The following is a 25,927-nucleotide window of genomic DNA, read 5'->3' as shown; positions in this document are numbered from 1 at the left end:
AAAAAAAAAAAAGAAAGAAAGTGGGGGAGGGGGGACTGGGAATGTGGCTCAGTAGTTAAGAACTCCTGGGTTCAATCCCCAGTACCCAAAATAAATATAAAATGATAAGCAAGTTGTCATAATTACACTACTTCTAATAAATAAGTATTCAGCATTTATAACCTCTCAGACATTACTATTAAATACTATACAATCTCAGAGGCAAATGGTTGGCATGTGTGCTTGACATATTTGTTATATAACCTACAACATGAACTTTCTCCACTGTAATGTTTTCTAAATTAAAGCCTAATATTAGGGACACACAGATCCAATTATTTCTAAAGTCACACTATTATCACCTTATTCTAGTAAAACAAAACTGGAATTAATGCAACTAAATTTTACTTACAGAAAAATACTATGTGAAGGTATAAAAATCCTAATAATTTATCTTTTTTTAATATTTATCTTTTAGTTGTAGTTGGACATAATACCTTTATTTTATGTATTCATTTTTTATGTGGTACTAAGGATCAAACCCAGGGCCCCACACATGCTAGGCAAGTGCTCTGCCACTGAGCTACAGCCCCAGCCTCCAATAATTTATCTTTCATAAGTGGATGCCACAAGGAAAATGAGATAGACCTTCAGAAAATGTGAATCTGTCTCAAAATAGAAAATATACATTTTTAAAACACTACTTTTTGAAAACTTAAATAAACAGAACATGGTGTCTCAGGCCCATAATCCCAGGTACTCAGAAGGCAGGGGCAAGAGGATTGAGAGATCAAGGCTGGCCGAGGTAATATGGTGAGACCCAGTCTAAAAACAAAAACAAAAAAAGTAAAAAAGCAGTATGCACTCTACCAATATGTAACAATTCACCTTAAGACATACTCAATTTTCTATGGATATCACTGATGAAAAAGAATTAACAAATGATTTTAAAAATTTCTTTCCAGATATCACAAATATATAATCTCATAACACAGGAGGCTGAAGCAAAAAAGATCTCACGTTCAAAGCCAGCCTAAGCAATATAGGATCTAAGCAACTTAGTGAGACCCTATTTCTAAATAAAATATAAAAAGTCTGGAAATGAGGCATAAATAAATAAATCATAATTTTTTTTAAATTTGTATTTATTTTTTGGTACTGAGGATTGAACCCAGGGGTGCTTTACCACTGAGCTACATCCCCACTCCCTTTTTTTAAAAAATATTTTTTGTAGTTGTAGATGGATACAATATCTTATTTATTTATCTTTATGTGGTGCTGAGGATGGAATCCACAACCTCACACATGCTAAGCAAGCATTCTACCCGTGAGCCACAACCCCAGCCCATCCCCACTCCTTTTGATTCTTTTATTTTGAGGTAGGGCCTTGCTAAGTTGCTTAGGGCCAGTCTTGAACTTGGTGTCCTGCTTTGGCCAACCAAGTTCCTGGGATTACAGGTGTGTGCTATTGAAAATATATGACTGTGCTAGAGGTGTACCTCAGTGGTAGAGCACTTGCCACCTAGCACATGGGAGGCCTTGTGTTTAATCTTAGTATCCCCAACCCAAAAACAGAGTTGATATTAGTATCTATTCATATACACAGAAAACTAACAATGATTACAGCACATAGCACATGCAGAAATGATGTTCTACTTAGGAACAACTCATTGACATCTGGAGTTTTCATGAACAAATGAAATCACATATCTTTAACATGCAATATAACCTGTATGTGTCATGAATTCCACATCCCACACAAGCTAATACAAATTAATGACACTTTACTCACATGGACCACTTACATTTCTGAAGCAGGCTTTAACCAGATATTTTGGTGATTCTTTCTGTTATCTTTTGATTGTGACTCCAGGGTTAACATTAGATACCAAAGGCTGAAATACTCTAAGTGTGTGAGTTTCAGATGACAAGTTTCTTCTTGAATTTTGGACAGCATAACCACTGGGACTGAATTTTCATCCATCTGTTGTTCAACTGCTCTAAATACAAAGTTCCAAGTTAGAGTTGTATATATAACATTTTACTAGTTGGCTATAAAATGAGGTTTTTCTAAAATAAGTATACAAATGTAATTACCACCATAACTCATAAACACAGCCCCTAATTTTCGTTAAAAGTCATTTGAATATTTGATAAAACGTGGCTTTTTTTGGGGGGGGGGTACTGGGGGTTGCACCAACAGGTGATTTGCCATGAGCTACATCTCTAGCCCCTTTTAAAGTTTTGAGATTTGCTAAATTGCCAAGGAAGGTCTTGAACTTGCAATCCTCCTGCCTCAGCCTGCCAGGTTGCTGGGATTATAGGTGAGTCACCACACCCAGCTGACATGCGGTTGTTCACAAAACAACATGTTTAAGATATTGATTACTGCATTATTTTTCCTTCAATGATCATCCCCAAACAACAAAGCCAAGTTTGGTATACTCCAGTCTTCATAAGTTTTGGCTTTTTTTCCAACTGCGTTTCTTGAAACCATAAAAATTGTACACCCAGCTCTGTGACACAAGGAAGTCAATTTAAAACTATGGAAAATCATTTGTAGATTCAATTTTCCTTACTACTGAATTAAAACATGTCCACATAGAAACAAATATATTAAAGGACAGCATACAAAAGATTGAGAGTAAAACGAAAGATTTCAAATAAACTGGGCTGTACTATAGTCCCATACATCCCACACAGTACTCTGTCATTAAGGGACATATTGACACAATATTTTTTAAACTATTTTTTTAGTGCATAGTTCTATACTTTATTTCTTTTAATTAATTTACTTATTCTAATTAAGTACATATGACAGCAGAATGCATTTTGATTCATTATACACAATTGCAGCACAACTTTTCATTTCTGTGGTTGTACATGATGTAGTATCACACTATATACAGTCATACATGTACCCAGGGTAATGATGTCCATCTCATTCCACCATCTTTCTAGCCCCCATGCTCCCTTCCACCCCCTCCTTCCCCTTTGCCCAATAAAAGTTCCTCCATTTTTCCCATGCCCCTGTCATTATGGATCAGCATCCACTTATCAGAGAGGACATTTGGCCTTTGAATTTTTGGAACTGGCATTTCGCTTAGCATGATATTCTCCAACTCCATCCATTTACCTGCAAATGCCATAATTTTATTTTCTTTTAATGATATATATATATAAAATGTAATAATATATATAATATAAAGAAACTGTGATATATATCATAGTTTCTTTATTCATTAATTTATTGAAGGGCATCTAGGTTGCTTCCACAATTTAGCTATTGTGAACTGAGCTGCTATAAACATTGATGTGGCTGCATTACTATAGTATGCTGCTTTTAACTCCTTTGGTTATAGACTGAGGAGTGGGATATCCAAATAGTCAAATAGTGGTTCCTTTCCAAGTTTTCTAAGGAATCTCCATACTGCTTTCCAGAGTGGCTGCACCAATCTGCAGTCCTACCAGCAATGTATGAGTGTACCTTTTCCCCCAAATCCTCGCCAACACTTATTATTGTTTGTATTCTTTTTTTTTTTTTTTTTTTTTTAAATATTTATTTATTTATTTTTCGGTGGACACAACATCTTTGTTTTATATGTGGTGCTGAGGATCGAACCCGGGCCGCACGCATGCCAGGCGAGCGCGCTACCACTTGAGCCACATCCCCAGCCCCTGTTTGTATTCTTTATAACTGCCATTCTGACTGGAGTGAGATGAAATCTTAGAGTAGTTTTGATTTGCATTTCTCTAATTACTAGAGATGTTGAACATTTTTTCATATATTTGTTGATCAATTATCTATCTTAAAATACTTTTAAAGTTCATACTTCATATAAACTTTCAGGCTGCATTAGAACTTTGGCTCTGATTTGACCTTGTTTCTTAGTCTATATTTACATCTAACTACTTTTTTATGTGCTTCAAATTTTCAGCTAGCCTATGAAGGCCCACATGGCTGTTCAAATAACAGCTAATAAACTTACCATTTATACAAAAATAACCATATACAAACAGTATAGGCCCATTCACTGGGTCATGCCAAACTATCTATCTGGAAAAACTGGTTTCCTTGTGTGCAACTACAAAAGACCTCAGATTAAAATAGCAGTTAAGAGGGGATATGGCTCAAGCAGTAGCACGCTTGCCTGGCATGCATGGGGCACTGGGTTCGATCCTCAGCACCACATACAAATAAAATAAAAATGTTGTGTCCATTGAAAACTAAAAAATAAATATAAAAAAATTCTCTCTCTCTCTCTAAAAAAAAAAGAAAAGAAAAAAGAAAGAAATGGATGCCTTCTTGAACTATCTTTTAAGATAACTTAGGCCCATGCCCATAATCCCAGACTGAGGGAAGAGGATCACAAATTCAAAGCCACCCTACACAACCTTAGCAAGATTTTGTTTCAAAATAAAAAATAAAAGGGGCTGGAGATGTAGCTCAGTAGGTTAGATTCCCCATGTTGTCAAAGAACAAAAGTATTTGTACTTAATATTGTACTAAAAATGAATATTCTATATCTGTCTTAACCAGATTCCATAAGTCCTAAAATTATTTCATTTCTTTTTTTTTTTTAAAGAGAGAGAGAGAGAGAGAGAGAAATTTTTAATATTTATTTCTTAGTTTTCGGAAGACACAACATCTTTGTTTGTATGTGGTGTTGAGGATCGAACCCGGGCCGCATGCATGCCAGGTGAGCGCGCTACCGCTTGAGCCACATCCCCAGCCCAAATTATTTCATTTCAGAAACTACACACAGAAAGATTAAAACATTCAGTTTTGGAATAAGTTTAAAAAGCACTGTATTATTTACTGAGAAAAATGGGCTTGTCAGGAAACAAACTTTTTTCCCCCTTCATTTTAGAGATACAATACATAAAGGAAAATATGAAATAAAAATAATTAAAATGAAGTCATCTATTGTGTGCATGTTCAAATACATAACAACAAATTCCATCAATATGTACAACTATAATGTACCAATAAAAAATATGGATAAAATAAAATTAAACAACAACAAAAAAATGAAATCATCAATACCAGACCACCTACCAATACTAAGTCATCTTGAGTTCAGTTCATTTTCAACTTGAAATACTGCTTTCTGAAAATAGTGTTTACCTGCTATAAAGAGCACAGTTTCCCACTTGTGAACAATATTTACAGGTTTTCTCTTCCTCAGTTATTTGTGGCAAAAAAGTGAGCTGTGTCTTCTCCTTTCCAGGAGATTTGCTAATACGATGCAGCAAAAAAAATGCCATTTGGTTTCTTAGCTTTAATAATTCTATGGGAGAAAAAAAAAAAAGTTAAGTGTCTTTATCACACCCTTTCCATTGTATCAGTAAAAGTTTCAGATTTAACAACATAAAATAACATTCCCACAGTTTCTGCTATACGAGAATAAGCACTGTTGGTTATAGTTTGTTATGTCTCCTTCAAATTTTTAGTCACTTGATAAGTTCTTGAAACAACTAATCTCATAACTAATAAGACTTGAACCCTGCGTTTTATTAAGTGAATGCTGAAGATAAAATTATCTAGAATATCTCCAGTATAAGAACTTCAAGATAAACTTTTGTATTAAAAAAAAAAAACAAACTTAAAAGGTTAATAATTTTCAACTATAGAGCATATTATTAAAATTATCTTTTAAAAATACCACAACTACAAATTACAACCTATAGTTGGCATGATAAGTATGTGAGTACACTGTCAAGTGTAAAACTATATCACCAAAAATTGAAGGGAGGGAAGGGGCCAGAGAAGTAAAACTGAAAGCAAACAGCTCAACCTCTTTTATCTAGATGGTTAGCAGGCACAGGGTACATCTGCCCAGTCTTGAGGTAGAGAAGTAAGCCAGCATCTGGATCAGCTCTTCTCTCTTGGCTTAGCAGCGTGTACAGAACAACCTGTGCAAGACAGGTTGTGAAACAATGAGAATTCTGTTACACAAAACTATAAATTTCGACCATCATTTCTCTACATCATCTTATAGCCAACACATAATTTTAAAATCTAAAGGTCAATGAAAGTGGGAGTGGTGGCAATTGCCCAAAATCCTAGCTACAGAGAGCCTGAGGCAGGAGGATCTCAAGTTTCAAAGCTAGCCTGGGCAACCTAACAAGGCCCTCAGCAATTTAACTAAGCTGGGTGGTGGTGCATGCCTATAATCCCAGGGGTTTGGGAGGCTAAGGCAGGAGGATCATGAGTTCAAAGCCAGCCTCAGTAAATAGTGAGGCCCTAAGCAACCCAGTGAAACCCTGTATCAAAATAAAGTACAAAAAAGGGCTGGGGATGTGGCAGCACTGGGTTCGATTCTCAGCACCATATAAGAATAAATTTAAAAAATAAGGATACTGTGTCCATCTACAACTAAAAAAAATTTTTTTAAATGGTAGGGGGTGGGCTGGGGATGTATCTCAGTGGTTAAGTGCCCATGAGTTCAATCCCTATGATCAAAAAAAAAATTGAAAATAGAAAGGGTTTGGGATATAGCTCAGTGGTAGAGCACCCCTGGATTCAAACCTCAGTATCAAAAATAAATAAATAAATAAATAAATAAATAGTTCCATGATAATTAGGTTTAGAAAAAAATGAGTTAAACCTAGCTAAGACAAACTGTATTACTTTATAATTCCTCAGAACTTTTTTATTCTTAAGTTTTAGGTGGACACAATATCTTTATTTTACATTTACGTGGTGCTGAGGATCGAACCCAGTGCCTCGTGCATGCTAGGCAAGCACTCTACCACTGAGCTACAACCCCAGCCCCTTCTCAGAACTTTTAATAGGCTAATACACATGGTAAGTTATCCAAATACCCTTGGTTTCCACAACTTATATGAATAAGGAATTACTGTTTTTCAGAAATATATTTAGAATGGTAATTTGGCAGCATAAATTTGGCATCACTGGCCTATATATTTAGCTCTTTTATTACTTTGCCAGATACAGTTTTCTACGGCACTTGTATATATTGACAAAACAAATTGAGTACTCCAATGCATCACAAATTAAAAGTTATTATATGAAACACAAACATAACCTAAACTGAACCAAAATATATAAAGCAGTCTACATGTTTAAATAAACATTCAGTTGTGCATAGTGGCATATGTCTATAATCCCAGCTATTAGGAAGGCTGATGCAGGAGGATTCCAAATTTGAGGCCAGATTCAACAACTTAGTGAGATCCTGTCTAAAAATGAAATTTTAAAAAGTGCTGGGGATATAGCTCAGAGGAATAATGCTCCTGAGTTCAATCCCCAAATAATCAATCAAACAATCAATCAATTAACATTTAATTTTCTTACAATTTATACCTGACTACGGTGTTCAATAGAATTGGATTCTTTGCCGGTTTTAAGTTCCAATGGCATTATTTTATATTTTGTTTTAGAACCTTGATGTATTTTCACACCAACTGTAACATCTATTTTGCCCTTCAATCCAAACCTAGGGGACCAAATGCTTTCTTCAATATCCAGTGAGTTTATTACTTCAATGTTTCGTGTTGGGTTATTACTACTACCATCACTTGGCCTAAAAAAAGAAACACAAAAACAATTAGGAGACAGCTTACTTCATGCATGCTGGCACTGACTATTACACAGAAATGACAAGGGGATGGAAAATAATCTACATATCTTTTTTTTTTTTTTTTTTAGTGTAGTTTGACAGAATACCTTTATTTTATTTATTTATTTTTATGTGGTGTTGAGGATTGCACATGCTAGACAAGCGCTCTACCGCTGAACACAACCCCAGTAATCTACATATCTTTATCCAAGTGTCACCCTTGAACCAGTAGCATCAGCATTACCTGGAAACTTGTTATAACTGGTCCCACTCCAACTGACTCATTACAGAACCAGCAAACTATTTAACAAATTCTCCAAGTGATTCTGATGTATTCTTCAGTTTACAGACCTCTGTTCTACAGGTATCATTTAGCCATTCTTAATATTTATTTATTGATAATTGGGCACAATGTCTTTATTTATTTATTTTTATGTGGTGCTGAGGATCGAACCCAGGGTCTCACACATGCTAGGTGAGCACTCTACGGCTGAGCCACAACCCCAGCGCAAGTCTTAATATTTATTATCTGTCCATTTAAGTTCATGCCTACTGGGCTGGGGATGTGGCTCAAGCGGTAGCGCGCTCTCCTGGCATGCGTGTGGCCCGGGTTCGATCCTCAGCACCACATACAAACAAAGATGTTGTGTCCGCCGAAAACTAAAAAATAAATATTTAAAAAAAAAAAAAGTTCATGCCTACTACAATCTTCTTTACTCGAAACTTTATCTTCTCAGGCCTATATTAATGCAAGTCTCATTATTTGGACTACTGACCCACAAAACCAACTGATAAAAAAACTATTATACTAATGAGTACACAGTGGCTGGTTAGGGGCATGCTCTTTCATTTAATACCATATTAAACTGGGTAAGAAGAAACTCTCTCTTTTGACCATCTATGAAGTACAGGCTTTGCTAATCTCACATTTCACCCCACATATACCCATATGACAAGGTGCACCTATAATTCTAGCTACTTAAGTGGCTGAGGTAGGAGGATTACAAGTTTAAGGCCAGCCTCTGCAAAGTAGCAAGACCCTGTTGCAAAGTAAAACATAAAAAGGGCTGGGGACATAGCTCAATGGTAGAGCACCCCTGTGCTCAATCCTAGTACCAAAAAAATTCCAGCTGTTAGAATAAATGATTTAGTTGTTTTTAGTCTTTGGTTTCATGTTACTGAGGTCAACAGGTATTTAACAAATGGGGTGGGATGCTGACTTCAACAATTTTTCTTAAACTACTTTAAGATGCTTCAAATATAATCTCGAGGAATATATATATATATACACTAGAATTACTTAAGAAGACAGTTGTGGAAATCAGGGAAGCCACAATTTATAACAAATTCCTTAAATTTTAATCTGATATTAAACGTTCTCTGATCATGTCATGTACTCAAATATATTTTTATAAGACGGAGCAAAATTTATTATTTGTCAAATTTCACATGTATACCTAATAAAACACAAGTAATTAAATTCTAAAAGTTCTTACGTAGTAGTTGTAGATCAGTGATAAAGTGCTTGCTTAACATGCACAATGCCCTAAGTCTAGTACCCAACACTGCAAACAAGACAACAAAATTACTACTAAAAAATTACTACTTGGGGCTGGGACTGTGGCTCAGTGGTAGACTGCTTGCCTAACACGTGCGAGGCCCTGGGTTCGATCCATAGCACCACATAAAAATAAATAAATAAAATAAAGATATTGTGTCCAGTTACAACTAAAAAATAAATATTTTTTTAAAAATTACTACTATTAGAAACAAGGCAATATGATTTCAGTTTAGACCCTTCAAGCTAATGACAGTATTTCAAATGAATTATTCTGATTTCTTGTTTTGGTACTGGGGATTGAACCCAGAGACGTTTTACCACTGAGCAATTCCCCTATTTCTTTTTATTTTTATTGTGAGATGGGCTCTCTCTAAAGTGCCCAGGCTTTCCTTGAACTTGAAAATCCTCCAATCTCAACAGCTGGGACTACAAGTGTGTACCACTGTACCAGACTCTTTAAATAGTTTTTAAAGGTCCCACTCTTTTTTATTAAAAAAAAAAAGTCTCAAGTTATGGAAGTTCCTTTGGTTTTGGTTTTTTCTTTGGCAGTACTGAGAATTGAACCCAGCAACACTCTACCACTGAGCTGCATTGCTAGCCCTTTTGTTGTTGTGAGACAGAGTCTTGCCGAGTTGCACAGATTGGCCTCAAACTTGAAACCCTCCTGCCTCAGCCTCCTCACTCTAAATATATGAAAACTATATAAATAAAATGCATTTCTTACAGAGAGAGCTGCATTTGAGGGAAGTCAGTTGAAGTACCCTGATGCATAAAATCTCCAGCCCACTTAGAAAATGAAGGAAGATACTCCTCTACTTCTTGTTTTACTTCATCTGGATTCAGATTCAAGCGGTACCTGCCAAAAATAAGAGACAATAAATACAAAACCATAGATCTAAGAAATGCAAATTAAATAAGGTCCAAAACATCCAAAAAGGTAATTCACATGTCCATTTCCTAATGAACAGATAAACAAAATGTGGTATATATACACACACACACCGAAATACTGTTCACCTTTGAAAAGGAAGAAAGGTGAGGAGCTAGGGATACAGTCAGTGGAAATGCGGATGGTCAGCATGAACAAGGGCCTAGGTTCAACCCCCAGGACCAAAAAGAAAGCAGGGGAGGATTCTGACACCACAGTGTGGATAAACTTTGATGACATTATACTAAGTGAAATGTCAGTCACAAAAGGACAAATATGAATGTTTCCACTAATAAGAGAAACTAGAGTTGTCAAAATCATAGAGACAAAAAAGTGGAACAGGGGCTGGGGTTGTGGCTCAGTGGTAGAGGGCTCGCCTAGCACGCGGGGGGTGCTAGATTCCATCCTCAGCAATAAAATAAAGGTACTGTGTCCAACTACAACTAAAAAACAAAATATTAAAAAAAAAAAAAAAAAAAGTAGAACAGTAGTTCTGAAAGGAAGGAAGAATGGGGTTGTTGCTTAGTGGGTACAGAGATTCAGTTTGGGAAGAAAGAGTTTATGGAAATGAATGGTGGTGATCGCTGCACAACACTTTGCATGTACTAAATACCTCTGAACTGTATATATATTTTTTTAATTTTTGTTTTAGTTGTAGATTGACACAATCTTTATTTTATTTATTTTACCACTGAGCTACTACCCCAGCCCCTGAACTATATATTTAAAAATAGTTATTATGGTAATTTTTATGTTATATGTATCTACCACGTTTGAAAAAACCCAAATAACAGTGACATGACATCTAATTTCACAGTATTTTCTCTAATTCAACCATCTCGGTTTAACTAGAGGGATCAGTCCCAATAATATCTTTGGGATAAGAAAGAAATTATAACTTTAGTTTTAAAAGATACTGGTCCAGAAACCAAGTAATGAAAAACAGAAACATGCTGGGGTTGTAGCTCAGTGGTAGAGCACTTGCCTAACACGTGTGAGGCATTGGGTTCAATCCTAAGTACCACATAAAAATAAATAAATAAAATAAAGATTCCTGTCCATCTACAACTAAATTTAAAAAATATATATATATATATATATATATAAAGAAAAATAGAAACATTAAAGAAGGAAAAGATCATATGAAAAGAAAGCTAATATAAGCCTCACTACATCAAAGGGCAATCTAGGTTGGGCACAGTGGCACATGCCTGTAATCCCAGCTACTCAGGAATCTGAAGCAGGAGGATAATGAGTTCAAGGCCAGCCTTATTTCGAACCTGTCTTTAAGTTAAATTAAATATAAAATAAATAGGTTGGGTGATAGCTCAGGGTAGAGCACTTGCCTGGCATGCAAGTGGCCCTCCCCAGCACCAAAAAACAAAAAAATACAAAATTTCAGGTAGCAATTTTATTAAGGGAGCAGCCAGATCATACGTTTGTAATCCCAGTGACTCAGGAGGCAAATGCAGAAGGATCACAAGTTTGAAGCTATGGGAAGCTTGGAAAGACCCTGTCTCAAAATAAAAAATAAATTAGGGCTGGGGATGTAGCTCAGTGGTAGAACACCTCTGGGTTCAATCCCTAGTACTGGAAAAAAAAAAGGAGGGCTGGGGTTGTAGCTCAGTGGTAGAGTGTTTGCCCTGCACGCATGAGGCCCTGAGTTTGATCCTCAGCACCACATAAAAAATTAAATAAAGGTTTTGTGTACATCTACAACTAAAAAATGTTTTTTTAAAAAAAAAAAAAGGAAAGGAAATTCTCTTCATGGAGGAATAAGTTCAAAGATCTACTGTGTAAAATAGTGACTAAAACTAATAGCAAAGCGTTTTATTTTGAAATACTTGAATAGATTTTAAGTGTTCTTACCATAAAAAATAATAAAAATGTGGGTCTGGGCAGGCAGCTATTGGTTGAGTACATGCTTAGTATGTAAAAGGCCCTAAATTCAATATCTAGCATAGAAAAACAAATCAATCAAAATTTACAACAAATGAATTCAGAGATTAGGTTATAGAGAATACTATAGATTCTTGCCTCCTTTCCTTCCTGAGTTATTCAATCTAGGGGAAGCAGTTGCCATTTTGTGAAAACATATAAGTAGCCTATGGAGAGGAACTAAGGCTTCCTAGCCAGAAGGCATGCAAGTGCGACGTCATCTTCCAATCCTAGTCAAGTCCCAAGATGACAAGCCCACATGGGAGACTGAGCCTAACCACAAAGCTAAGTCACTGCCAAATTTCTGAACTATAAAATCTCTGGGATAACAAATGTTTGTAATTTTAAGTCAAGTGCACCAGCCAGCCCATGCCTATAGTCCCAGCTACTCATGAAGCTGAGACAGGAGTATCACTAGAGCCCTGGAGTTTAGGGCCAGTCTAGGCAACATGGACCAGACCCTGTCTATTCCCCCACTCACTTGACCACCAAGCTATACCCCTAGCCTCTTATTATGTCGAGACAGGGTCTCACTAACTTGCTGAGACTAGCCTGCAACTTGCCATCTGCCTACTTCTAGGATTATAGGCATGCATCACAATGCTGCGCAAGGCCCTGTATCTCAAATTAAATAAATGAACAAACATTATTATATATTTATATTTTCCCCTCCTTGCAGTGGTAGGGATCAAACCCAGGGACTGACACATGCTAGGCAAGCACTTTATCACCAAGCTACACCAGGCAACATTTGTCATTTTAAGTCACTATAATAACAAACATCTTTTTTTGGTACTGGGGATTAAACCCAGGGGTTCTTTACCATTGAGGTACATCCCTAGCCCTTTCAATTTTTAATTTTAAGACAGGGTTTCACTTAGTTGCTTAGGGCCTTGCTAAGTTGCTGAGGCTGGCCTCAAACATGTAATCCTCCTACCTTAACCTCCAAAGTTCCTAGGATTACAGGTATGCACCACTATGCCCAGTAAGCCACTAAGTTTTGACAAATTTATTTCATGGAAACAGATGATCAATATAATAATATGTCACCATGCGCAGCCCAGGGTGTGACAAGAAAGTCAGAAATTTGCAATGTATAATGACAAATAAGGAGCTAAGTGAAACTTCATTAATTTAGTCAAAATCTTATTAAATCTATCCATATTCCTTTTTTTAGAGGAATACCAGTGATTGAACCCAGGAGCAGAGGGGCACTTAACCACTAAACCAAATCCCCATCCCTTTTTATTTATTTTGACACAGGGTCTCTGACAGCGGCTAATGAATCAGTTGTACACATGTACCAAACATTAGAAATTATGAGCCTCGGGGCTGGGGATGTGGCTTAAGTGGAAGTGCGCCTCGCCTGGCATGCGTGTGGCCCGGGTTCAATCCTCAGCACCACATACAAACAAAGATGTTGTGTCTGCTGAAAACTAAAAAATAAACATTAAAAAAATTCTCTCACTCTCTCTTTAAAAAAAAAAAAAAGAAATTATGAGCCTAATACTTCCTGTTGTACAACTTTGAGAACTCTTCCAACTTGCAACAAGGTACCGCTACAGGAGTCTACATTTTAGGTTACATTAATTCATTCAAATAGTCTAATTACCAAAACCCAGATTGTAGGAAAGAAGCTATATATAATATAAAGTTGTACCTGCAGTTCTTCTCACAATTACTTACATTTCTTTCAAATGCTTTATTTCCTGAACAATTTGACAAGAAAGTTCTTGCAGCTTTTCAGGGGTGAAGCTCTTACTACTTATCGCTTTTTGAAACACTTCATGGAGAACGGTACCAATCAGCATTTGGCGTGTGGCTGGATTAGAGCTCTATGATTAGAATTACAATTTAGTCCATACATTAAGAGACAAGACTGTATATTGTATAGCCACCATAGCCAAAATGTACCACCAAGACAAATACCAAAAGATTATTAAACAATATTTTTCTGGTTCATGAAATTATAAGCAACACTTCCTTCTAGTCAGAATTATCAATTATTGTATAAGTCTGAGTTACTCTAAAATATTTCCATTTAAAAAATAATAAAATTGGGCTGGGGATATGGCTCAAGTGGTAGCGCGCTTGCCTGGCATGCGAGCGGCCCGGGTTTGATCCTCAGCACCACATACAAACAAAGATGTTGTGATCGCTGAAAACTAAAAAATAAATATTAAAAAAAAAAAAAAAATAGATATAAAAAAAGCTCAATATATGGGCTGAGGCTGTAGCTCAGTGGCAGAGTGCTTGCCTTGTACATGTGAGGCACTGGGTTCAATCCTCAGCACCACATAAAAATAAACAAAATAAAGACATGCTGTCATCTACAACTATAAAAAAAATTAAAAAAAAAAAAAGCTCAACATATTTTCAAACATTTAATGTTTTATAAGTATTCTCGAATTTCACTTTATAATCCACTCAAATAGAAAACTAAATAAAAGCATAGCTCATAAATGTGTGCACATAAAAGATACTATTCATGGGCTGGGGTTGCTCAGAGGTAGAGCACTCACCTAGCAAGTTGGAGGCCCTGGGTTCAATCCTCAGCACCACATAAAAATAAATAAATAAAATAAAAGTATTGTATCCAACTATAACTAAAAAGTAAATATTAAAAAAAAAATACAATTCAACTAAAATTTAAACCTTTGATAAGAGACAGTTTCAGGGGCTGGGATTGTGGCTCACTGGTAGAGTGCTCGCCTAGCACAAGCGGGACCCGGATTCAATCCTCAGCACCACATAAAAATAAAGGCATTGTGTTGTGTCCATCTACACCTAAAAAATAAATATTAAAAAAAAAAAAAAAATAGAGACAGTTTCGAAGAAAAGTTATTTCAAGGGCTGGGGTTGTGGCTTAGTGGTAGAGCACTTGCCTACCATGCGTGAGACCCTGGGTTTGATCCTCAGCACCACATAAAAATAAATAAAAACAAAGGCATTGTGTCCATCTACAACTAAAAATATTTTTTAAAAAAAGTATTTCAAAAAGAAACAATATTTTATTTCTCAATATACTCTTTTATAAGGCTCAACCTTTCCCTTGAAGCTATCAGAAAAACAAAGATAAGGCCACCAAGATATCCGCTAGAAATTTAATAAATTAAATTATAAGAGAACACTCCATACTATTTTTGCAAGTTCTGGGTTATAATTATCATTACTATTGTAGTGCTGGGGATTGAACCCAGGGGCATGCCACCATTGAGCCACATTCCCAGACCTTTTTTAAAAATATTTTAGTTAGAGACAGGGTCTTGCTAAGTTGCTTAGGGCCTCTCTAAGTTGCTGAGACTGGCTTCAAACTTACAATCCTCCTGCCTCCCCAGCCTCCCATATGCTACTGCAACCAGCTCAGCAAATTTATTTCAAAATAAAAACCTTTTAAAAAACTGATATTCAGGCTGGGTATGGTGGCACAAGCCTGTAATACCAGCAGTTTGGGAGGCTGAAAAAGGAGGACAGTGAATTCAAAGCAGCCTCAGCAACTACGAGGCACTAAGCGACTCAGAGAGACCCTGTCTCTAAATAAAATATAAAAAAGGCTGGGGATGTGGCTCAGTGGTTAAGTGCACCTGAGTTCAATCCATGGTACCAAAAAATAGTTCTCTATAAACTCTAAGATTCTGTGTAAACATCAGTTGTTAATACTATTTACCCTAAAAGTTTCACTTAGTACAGCTCTTCTCATACATCGAATACTACTGGCTATGCTTGTGCCAGAAATCAGCATGTCTGGATACAGAATCAGATATCCAAAATCTTCATCAATTATCCATGTGCCAGATTTGCAGTCTCCTTCCAAATGAATGATATCCCCTGGCTCTACTGGTACAGAACACCTAAAAGTAAAGGAAAGTTAAGTAGGTTCCTGCATTTAAACATATTGAGGAGACTTCAAAAAATTAATAAGCGCCGGATACAGTAGCGCACACTTGTAATCCCAGCAATTTGGGAGGCTGAAAAAAGAGGATTACAAGTTCAAGGTAAGCTTCAGCAACACAGAGAAGTTCTAAGCAACTTAGTGAGATCCTGTCTCAAAATTAAAAATAAAAAAGGGCTAGAAATGTGGCTCAGTAGTAGAGCAACCCTGGGCACCCCTATCCTCAGTAACAAAAAAGCAAAACAAACAAACAAACAAAAAAACCCACTATTTCAAAAGAATACTTTTTAGCAAGGTGCAGTGTGGTGCAAGCAAGTAATCCCAGTTACTCGGGAGGCCAAGGCAGGAGGATTACAAATTTCAAGGCCAGCCAGGGCAATTTAGCAAGACCCTCTCTCAAAATAAAAAATAAAAAGGGGGCTGGGGCTGGGACTCAGTGGTAGCACACTTGCAGGGCATGTGTGAGGCACTGGGTTCGATTCTCAGCACCACATATAAATACATAATAAACAAATAAATAAAGGTCTATCAACAACTTTTTAAAAATAAATAAATAAAAATAAATAATTAAAAAGGGCGAGTGTGTCTCTATGGGTAGAATGCATTAAATTCAATCCTCAGTAACACTGACCACCCCCCCCAAAAAGGGAAAACAAAATAACAATACACACACACACACACACACACACATTTCATCTGAATAAGTAATTCTAAATTTCTGGGTATCTTTAAAAATCTGAACATCAGGACACAGTCTTCTGGATAAATTCCTAGTCACTCTACCCCTTCCCATAACACATAGCAGAGTGGGGGTGCTGGGGTTGTGGCTCAGTGGCAGAGCACTTGCCTCGCACGTGTGAGCACCACATAAAAATAAATAAACAAAATAAAGATACTGTGTCCATGTATAACTAAAAAAAAAAAAAAATTGTAATGCATTCTTCAAAAAAAAAAAAAAAACAGAATAATCAAGGGCTTCCCTTACATCCCAAAGAAGAACTCCAGGCATGGTGACACATACCTGTAATCCCAACAACTACAGAGGCTGAGACAGGACAATCTCAAGTTTGAGGCTAACCTCAGAAATTTATCAAGGCCCTAAGCAACTTAGCAAGGCCATATTTCAAAATTTTAAAAATGTCTGGGGATGTGGCTCAGAGATAAGATCCCTCTGGGTTCAACCCCCAGTATCAAATAAAAACAACTGCTTAGTCTACTGCAAAAGCTATCAAATATTTACTAGTGTAATATATAGCTCTAATTATTAATTGGGTTTTTTAAATAATTAATCTTCTCATTCTTAAGACTTTCAGTACGTCTATAGCTTCTAAAGGCTTTAGACAAAGAGCCAAAGTTAGAATAAACACTCCCAAATCTGAGAAAATCCAAAATTCAAAACACTTTTTTAATCCCAAGCATATGGATAAGGGACACTTGACCTGATCATGATTTTGAAATGACAATAAAAATCAACTTTTGGAACAAGAGACTTGACATACCTGGGTAAGAGAAACAACTTTCATGTAGAATTAAGTCAGTTTCAAATCTATTCCCTTGTTAACAATTACATTATAGCAACATTCACAAAAGCATTTGATAGTGCTGGAGATATAGTTCAGTGGTAGGGAACTTGTCTAGCATGCATAATGCTCTGGGTTCAGTCCCCAACATTGAAAAAAAATATATATATGGTACCCTTAAGACTCTGCCAAATCAGTGCTCAAAGTCAAACAAAAATTACCAGTCACTCCTAAGGATGCACTGTTCTTTATAGTCTAGAGACTGGGAAGCAGTGATGATTAGGTGTTTTTCATAGTTTCCTTCTTTATTCTGTACTGTATTGACTGCTAACACCAGGTAGCGGTTATCCATTCCGTGGCTCAGAATTGTCTTAGGAAAGGAAGCTTCCTTCTTCTTCTGAAATCTAAAGCATACACATATAAAACTATATTAGCACAACCATGACATAAGAAAACATTCAATTTGTTTTATCTGGAAGTCAATCTTTTAGTTTTCTAGGTTTATTTCTTCTGGAGAGCGAATCACAATGACCTTTAGTTAAAATAGTTAAAACTGAGCAAAGCATACTGGAAAAATTCCTATTATAAAAGCTTCCCAGAAGCTATGCCTTTTATTTTTTTTTTTTTTTTATTTATTTTTTTTAGAGAATTTTAATTTTTTTTTTTTTTTTTAGTTTTCGGCGGTACACAACATCTTTGTTTGTATGTGGTGCTGAGGATCGAACCTGGGCTGCACGCATGGCAGGCGAGCGCGCTACGGCTTGAGCTACATCCCCAGCCCAGCTATGCCTTTTAAAACATGCTTATAGGGGCTGAGTGTGCAGCTCAGTAACAACAATGCTTGCATAGCATCCATGAGGCACTGGGTTTGAACCTCAGTACCACAAAAAAATCAATAAGTAAATTTTTAAAAAGTGTTTATGATATGGCCTTTCCCAATTTAACCTCTGAGTTTTGTGGTACACCCATCACTATGAGGATCAAGAATAAATTTGGAGGGCTGGAGTTGTGGCTCATTGGTGGAGCGCTTGCCTGGCATGTGTGAGGCACTGGGTTCAATCCTCAGCACCACATAAAAATAAATAAATAAATAAATAAAGGTATTGTGTCCCTCTACAATTTAAACTGCAGCATGGTCGTGCAGACTTGTAATCCCAGCTGCTCAGGCGGCTGGGGCTGGGGGATCACAATTTTGTTCAAAGCCAGCCTCAGCAATACAGTGAGACCCGGTCTCCAAATAAAATCCAAATTGGGGGCTGGAATGTGGGTAGTGGTGAGGCCCCTGAGTTCAATCTCTGGTACCCATCCCCGACCAAAAAAAAAAAAAAAGAATAATCTGGGTGGCACCTACTAGTCCCAGTTACTCCCAGGCTGAGATAAGAGGACTCCTTGGGCCCAGGAGTTCCTGGCAGCCTGAGCAAAACAGTGAGACTCCACCTCTTAATACCTGAGTAGCTCATTCCTTTATAGAGTAACTCATAAGTTTATTTGTATTTATAATGAGAAAGTTCATTTCATAATAACTTTACCCTTGGTCCAAGCTACCTGAAATCATGGACAATAACCTCTTTGGAAAAGGACCTTCTCCTCATAAGTCTTTTCTGTCAGACTGCAGGAGTTCAAAGTCATTCTCTCTTTCAGTTACACCAAATGTCTTTCATGATACTGTATCTTTGTCACCCAGACTGTACACTCTATCATTTTGTTTACTCAACTCCCCCATCTAGCTCAGACTAATTAACATCCAAAGTGGGATGCAAAGCCTAAAAGATCTCTCAAAAGGTACTGGTGAGCCAGGCTTGGTGGCGCAGGCCTGTAATTCCAGAGACTCAGGAGGCTGAGACAGGAGGATCACAAATTCAAGGTTAGCTTCAGCAACTTAGCGAGGCCCTAAGCAAATTAAAGAGACCCTGTCTTAAAACAAAAAAATAAAGGGAAGGGGGACTTGGGATTTAGTTCAGTGTCCCTGGCTTAAACCCAAATTAAAAAAAAAAAAAAAAGTAATGCTGATCAAAACCCCTAAAGCAAATCTCTCTCAATAATTTATCTTTTTATTGCTATTACTATTTAAAATAATTCCCTTTCATGATCGTGAAGTTTCCCCGACCAGAGAGTTAAGGATGCAGACTCCTTCCCGAGATAAATTCCTCCAACTCAACATCAAACACTTTTACGTTTCCTTTTAGGAAGGCATTTCAGGTGCCCGAGACTCCCCAAATTCGGGAAAGAGGTGAACTCAAAGGAAAGAATGACTGCAGGGCGCCAGTCCTCAGACAATGGCCAAATGTGGCTCTCCCAAAAGCTCTGCGCAGCGGTCCCCAGCTCCGGAGCCTCGCCAGCGCCGGCGGAGCTGAACCCGGCCTCTCGGTCCCAGCCCGCAGACAGTCGGCAGCAGGCTCAGCCGGCGGAGGCATAGATGTGGCCTCTCCCGCGTCGTTCTTTTAAATCTCCCGCTAAATTCCCACCCCCGCCCCGCTCCGCTCACAGCTCCTCTGGCGCCGCAGCCTCCTCTCCGAAACTCTTCTCCATCAGCAGCTCCAGTTCATTTAGCTGCTCCATCCTCGGTACCGCAAACCGCCACAAGGTAAAGCCCTGGGAACCAGAAGCCACCCTTAAATCTCCGAAGCTATAAAGAAGCGCGAATCTGCGCGGCACCACGCGCATGCGCCGACCCGCCGAGGTCCCAAGTGACCTGCGCGGGGCCGCCCCTCGCGCGCCCGGGGATTTCAAAGTGGAGTGCCTCAACTGGCGGACTCAGGCCTCTTGCATCTTTGCTCCCTAACTTCAGGCTTGGAAAAGTGTAAATCCTCATATCCGGTCAAGACTAAGTACCCTGACCACGCTCTTGACACCCCAAGCCATGCCCAACTCTTGCTTTTCGTTTGAACAGAACCATTTAGAAATGGCCAAATCCAGGTGTCCCTGTTGGCTTTGGGAATTTTGCATTCATGGAGAAACAACTTCTCCTTTTGCAAATGAAAAATTCAGAGAAAAATAGAAGCAATCAGATAGGAACTGACTTATCACGCCAAGACTGAATCCAAAAAACTGCTAATATCTGCCCGCTCATAACCCCTTTCCACGTTTAATTAAAGTGTTCCTCCTGTCAATGGGCAATCATTTCACTTGAACTCAGAACCTCAAGGCCTCCAGCATTTTGAAGGATGCTATTTCATCAATTGTTTCCTCATTCTCTTTTACCATCAATCTCACCCTCGCTATTGGTTTGCTGCCATACTGTACTAACGGCCCATATATATCCTTTTTGGGGGAGTGGGGGGTGCTGGAGAATTAATCCAGGGGCGCTTAACCACTAAGCCACATCCACAGTCCTTTTTTTGTGTTTTATTTAGAAACAGGGTCTCACTGAGTTACTTAGGGCCTCACTAAATTGCTGCGACTGGCTTTGAACTCTCAATCCTCCTGTCTCAGCCTCCCACACTGCGGGGATTACAGGCGGGCGCCACCACGCCCCCGCGGTATTCTCCCATCTTAAAAAGCTGCTAACCTTGGCCAGGCACACACCTGTAATCCCAGCAATTTAGGAGGTTGAGGCAGGAGAATTTCAAGTTCCAGGCCAGCCTCAGCAATTTAGCAAGTTTGTCTCAAAATAAAAATAAAAAAAAAAAAGACTGGAGATGTGGTTCAGTGATAGAGCCTCCTGTTTCAATCCCTAGAGCCAGAAAGAAAAAGAAAAAATAAAAAACAAATGTCTTCAGCTGGAGAGCTTAGCTCAGTGGTAGAACACAAACTTAGAACATGCTGAGGCCTTGGTTCCCAAGCACAATCCCTCCAATTTATAGTCATTAACTGTAGTCACTATGCTGGAAATATAAAGGTACTGGTTCCTTCCAGTCTTGCCTCCCTGAAATTCATTCTTTTTCCTCAATAGATTATAATGAAAATTCTAAAAGGTACAGAAAAGTTATAATTTTATAATAAACAGCCATATACAATTATTATTTTTTCTGTCTTTGATTTGTCACATGTATGTCTATTCATTCATCTCTCTATATCCATGAATTCAAGTTTAATGCATTTCAAAAGTGCAAACAACATTACATTTCATACCTGAATACTTTAGTGTACTTGTGAACTAAAGTTCAATGTTTGTTTATAGCTCTCTTTTTTTTATGATGCTGGGATTGTGCATTTGAGGCAAGCACTCTACCAACTGAGCTATATCCCTTCTTATGCTTTTTATGTAAATTTTAAACTTTATATAAAATACACAAATCTCATATGCAGCATTTGATGAATTTTGACAAATACAAGTGTATAACTCAAATAGATAAGTGGTTCTCCTGTCTATACATCTCAAATTGCCATATCTTTATTAAGATATGTTATTATCATCCCAAAAAAGTTCCCTCATGCCAGTTCCCATGCCTATCCCTATGAAGAGGCAATCATTAAACTTATTATTATTCACCAGAAGTTAAATCTGTCTATTCTAAAACTTCACATAAATGCAAGCACACCCTATGTACAGTATATACAATTCTGTCTCAGGCTTCTCAGCATGTTTTTGCAGTTCATCCATATTTTTAAAAATGAATCAGCAGCTTGATTCTTTTTATTGTTGAATTCAATAAATATACCACAATTTACTTGGTCAATATCCTGTAGGTGGACACTAGCACTATAGTATTTTACCAAGTTGAATAAAGTTGCTACTAATATTCCTATATAAGTTTTTATGGCCATAAACTCCTATTTCTCTTGGATGAATATCTTGGAGTGAAATTTGTAGATCATGAATAAGTTGATAGTTATGATAATGAGAAACTGCTAGACTTTAACCAAAGTGATTATAACATTTTATATTACGAACAACGTATGAGAATCAGTTTCTCCATGTCCCATACAACATTTGATACTGTCAATCTTTTTAGTTTTAATTTACATTTCCCAATCACTAATCAGGTACTTTATCATGTCCCTGGTCATTTGCATATCTTCCAGGCTAGCGCACTACTGCTTGAGCCACATCCCCAGCCCCTGCATATATTCCTTTGTAAACTACTCCTTTGTTTAAATCATTTGCTTATTTTTTAAAAATTGAATTGCCCTTTTATTATTGAGTTGCAGGACTACTTTATAAATTATGGCTACAAGCCTTTCTCATATACATTTTGCAAATAATTTCTCTTAGTCTATTGGTTGCCTATTCAGAATTTTTCTTTTTCCTAGTACTGGTATTGAACCCAGGAATATTTTACCACTGAGATACACCCCAAGCTCTTTTTATTTTCAACTTTGAAAGAGGATCTTGCTAAGTTGCTGAGGGCCTTGCTAAATTGCTAAGGCTGGCCTCCAATTTTCAATTCCCCTGCCTCAGCCTCCAGAGTAGGTAAGATTAGAGGTATACACCACCACACCTAGTTGCCTATTTATATTCTTAACAAGGTATTTAGGCATTTGTATGCTTTTTTGGGAGGGTGCTGAGGATTGAACCCAGGGTCTCTTGTATGTGCACTCTACCACTAGGACACACCCTCAGCCTCCTGTTTTATTTTTTCCTTATGTATTCTTATTTATCCATTTTTCTTCTATGCTTTTTGTTTTTTGTGACCTAAAACATTTTTGCCAAACCCTAAATAATAAGTTGTTGTCTCTTTCTTTTTTTTAAGGGGGGGGGGGCGTGTAAGGGAGGGGAGCTGCTTATCTATTTTTTGTTTCTTTTTGGTGCATCTGCAATAGTATATGCTTTATTGCCAAATATTAATTCACTGTCAACTGTTTTCTTTTCTGCTTGAAGCTTTTTTATTTGTTTATACCTCCCAAATTACCAAGGACAGTGGCATATGCCTGTAATTACAGAAACTCAGGAGGCTGGGGCAAGAGGATCCCAAGTTTAAGTTCAGCCTGGGCTATATATCAAGACCCTGTCTCAAAATAAAAAATAAAAAGAACTGGAGGACGGGCGCAGTGTCACACGCCTGTAATCCCAGAGGCTGGAGAGCTGTGACAGGAGGATCACGAGTTCAAAGCCAGCTTCAGCAAACTGTGAGGCTGCTAAGCAACTCAACCCTGTCTCTAAATAAAATACAAAAAAGGGCTGGGGATGTGGTTCAGTGGTCAAGTGCCCCTGAGTTCAATCCCCGGTAACCCCCCCCCCACTAAAAAAGAACCCTCCTGATTCAATTCTTAGTATATCCTCTGCCTCAAATACATCTCAGACTTTTTTTTTTTTTCTTTTTTCTTATTATTTCATGGTACTGGGAATTTAACCCAGGGGTACTCTACCACTAAGCCACATCCCCAGCCCTTTTTTTTTTTTTTTAATTTTTCTTAATATTTATTTTTTAGTTCTTGGCGGACACAACATCTTTGTTTGTATGTGGTGCTGAGGATCCAACCAGGGCCGCACGCATGCCAGGCGAGTGCACTACCGCTTGAGCCACACCCCCCAGCCCCCTTTTTCTTTTTTGAGACAGGATCTTGCTGAGTTACTTAGGGCCTCACTAAATTTCTGAGGCTGGCTTTGAACTTATGATCCTCTTGCTTCAGCCTCCCAAACTACTGGGATTACAGGCATGCACCACTGTGCTCAGCTCCTTCTTTGTTTCTCTTTTTTATTTTAAAGAAGGAAAAGTTTCTTTTGACTCAGAATTCCAGAGGCTTCAATTCTTGCGGCTGCTTTAGGTCTGGGGTGAGGCAGAATATCATGGCAGAAAGGAGGGGAGAAAGAAAGCTGCTCAGTTCATGGATTCTAAGAAACAGAGAAGGAGGGGGAGAAGCTGAGGACAAAATGTAGTCCCACAAGTATGCCCCCAGTGACCTACTTCCTCTAACTAGACCCCCACCTGCTATAATTTCCACCTCCTTCCAACATTGCATTCAAATTATTAATTCATCAAATGGGTTAACCCACTGATGAGGTTAGAGCCCTCATGATCCAATTCCCTCTCAACAGCTCTACCTCTGTCATTGCTGCATTCAGGACCACATCTTCAACACATGCATTTTGGGAGACATTCCAGATCCAACCTATAACATAGATGCTCTATGTAAAAATAAAATTTGGCTATAAAATAAGTTCAAAGGCACAGCAAAACTATGCAGGGATGATATATAAAGTTCAGAGGAATCTAGAATTTTTATCACAATATGTACCAAATTTACCTGACCACAAAATATTCTCTTCCCTTTATCTTTTTACCACATTATTGTCATTCTGTAGAACAAAATTTAAGGAGATTCTTTCTTTAAAATTTTAATATTTCCAATAGTTTTTAATATTTTAATTGTATTTTGATAAGTAGGCAATTTTGTTTGAAGGTTCCATGTTCTTATTTATTTATTTTGAGACTAGATGTGGTCTCTCCCTCCAACTCCTAGGCTTGAGAGCCCCACCCCCATCAGACTCCCAAGTAGTTGGGACTGCAGGTTCATACCAATGTGACCAGCAATTACTGCATCTACTTACGGATCATATTTTTTTCTCCTTCATTCTGTTATTATGGGAAATTACACCATTGGTTTCTGAATGTTAAAAAATTTTGCGTTTCCAGAATAAACCCAAATTGGTAATGGCTTTTTATGTATCACTAGACTTGAATTGCTAATACGTTGGTAAGAATATTTCCATCAAGCTATGCATGATGGTACATTCCTGTAATCACAGTTACTCAGGAGGATGGCAAATTTAAGATCAGCCTCAGCAATTTAGTGAGACCCTCAATAACTTAGATAAAGAGCTAAGGCTGGGCATGGTGGTGCACAAGTATAATCGCAGTGGCTCCAGAGGCCGAGGCAGGAAGATCACAAGTTCAAAGCCAGCCTCAGCAACTTAGCAAGGTCCTAGCAACTTAGGGAGACCCTGTCTGTAAATAAAATTCAAAAAGGGCTGGGGAAGTGGTTCAGTGCCCCTGGCTTCAATACCCAGTATAAAGGAAAAAAAAAAAGTGTGAGGATGTAGCTCAGTGGAACCTTGCTTGCCTAGCACGCAGAAGCCTGAATTCAATCCCAGTGCTGAAATAAATAAATAAATAAATAAATAAATAAATAAATAATATTCAAAAAATTTTACTTCCCTGCCAAAAATCGTCAGTAGCTTCCCATTGTATTTAGAATAAAAGACAAAATTGCCACACCCTGTAGACTTCTACATGATTTGATGTGTGTTGTGTGGTTGGTGTGTGTGCGTGTGTGTGTGTGTGTGTTAGTAGGGATTTAACCAAGAGGTCTTCTACCTCTGATCTACATTCTCACCCACATTCATTATTTTGTTTTGAGAGAGTTCCCCACTAGGTTGTCAAGGCTGACTTGAACTTGTGATCCTTTTGTTTCAGCCTCCTGTCACTGGGATTACAGGCATGTGCCAACATCATGCCCTCATGTTTTGGCCTTTGTCTTAATTTGTGTGTTGTACCTTTTATTTTAAGACAAGCTCTCACTAAGTTGTTTAAAGCCTCTCTAAACTTTTTGAGGCTGGCTTTTAACTAATAATCCTCCTGCCTAAGCCTCCCTAGCAGCTAGGATTACAGGCGTGCACCATCATGTCTCTTTTTAAAGTGC

At 37.7% G+C, this 25,927-nt stretch overlaps 1 protein-coding gene across 1 annotated transcript in view; it reads right to left on the bottom strand.

The window, feature by feature from the left end:
* Window positions 1–20,083, bottom strand: part of Dna2 (DNA replication helicase/nuclease 2) — a 39,046-nt gene extending 18,963 nt beyond the window's left edge. The window contains exons 1-9 of the mRNA XM_015500567.2: window positions 19,890–20,083; window positions 17,626–17,808; window positions 15,660–15,843; window positions 13,679–13,827; window positions 9,851–9,982; window positions 7,310–7,529; window positions 5,778–5,895; window positions 5,108–5,270; window positions 1,785–1,979 (exon numbers count right to left, since the gene is read on the bottom strand). Coding sequence (XP_015356053.2) covers window positions 1,785–1,979; window positions 5,108–5,270; window positions 5,778–5,895; window positions 7,310–7,529; window positions 9,851–9,982; window positions 13,679–13,827; window positions 15,660–15,843; window positions 17,626–17,808; window positions 19,890–20,068 — 1,523 coding nt within the window. The 5' untranslated portion in view covers window positions 20,069–20,083. The remainder of the gene's footprint in view (window positions 1–1,784; window positions 1,980–5,107; window positions 5,271–5,777; window positions 5,896–7,309; window positions 7,530–9,850; window positions 9,983–13,678; window positions 13,828–15,659; window positions 15,844–17,625; window positions 17,809–19,889) is intronic.
* Between the last annotated feature and the right edge of the window lie 5,844 nt (window positions 20,084–25,927).

The sequence above is a fragment of the Marmota marmota genome, unplaced genomic scaffold, assembly GCF_001458135.2.
Source record: "Marmota marmota marmota unplaced genomic scaffold, marMar, whole genome shotgun sequence".
Classification (NCBI taxonomy): Eukaryota; Metazoa; Chordata; class Mammalia; order Rodentia; family Sciuridae; genus Marmota; species Marmota marmota.
The sequence above is the reverse complement of the archived record's forward strand: the minus strand, read 5'-3'. Positions and strand labels throughout refer to the sequence as shown.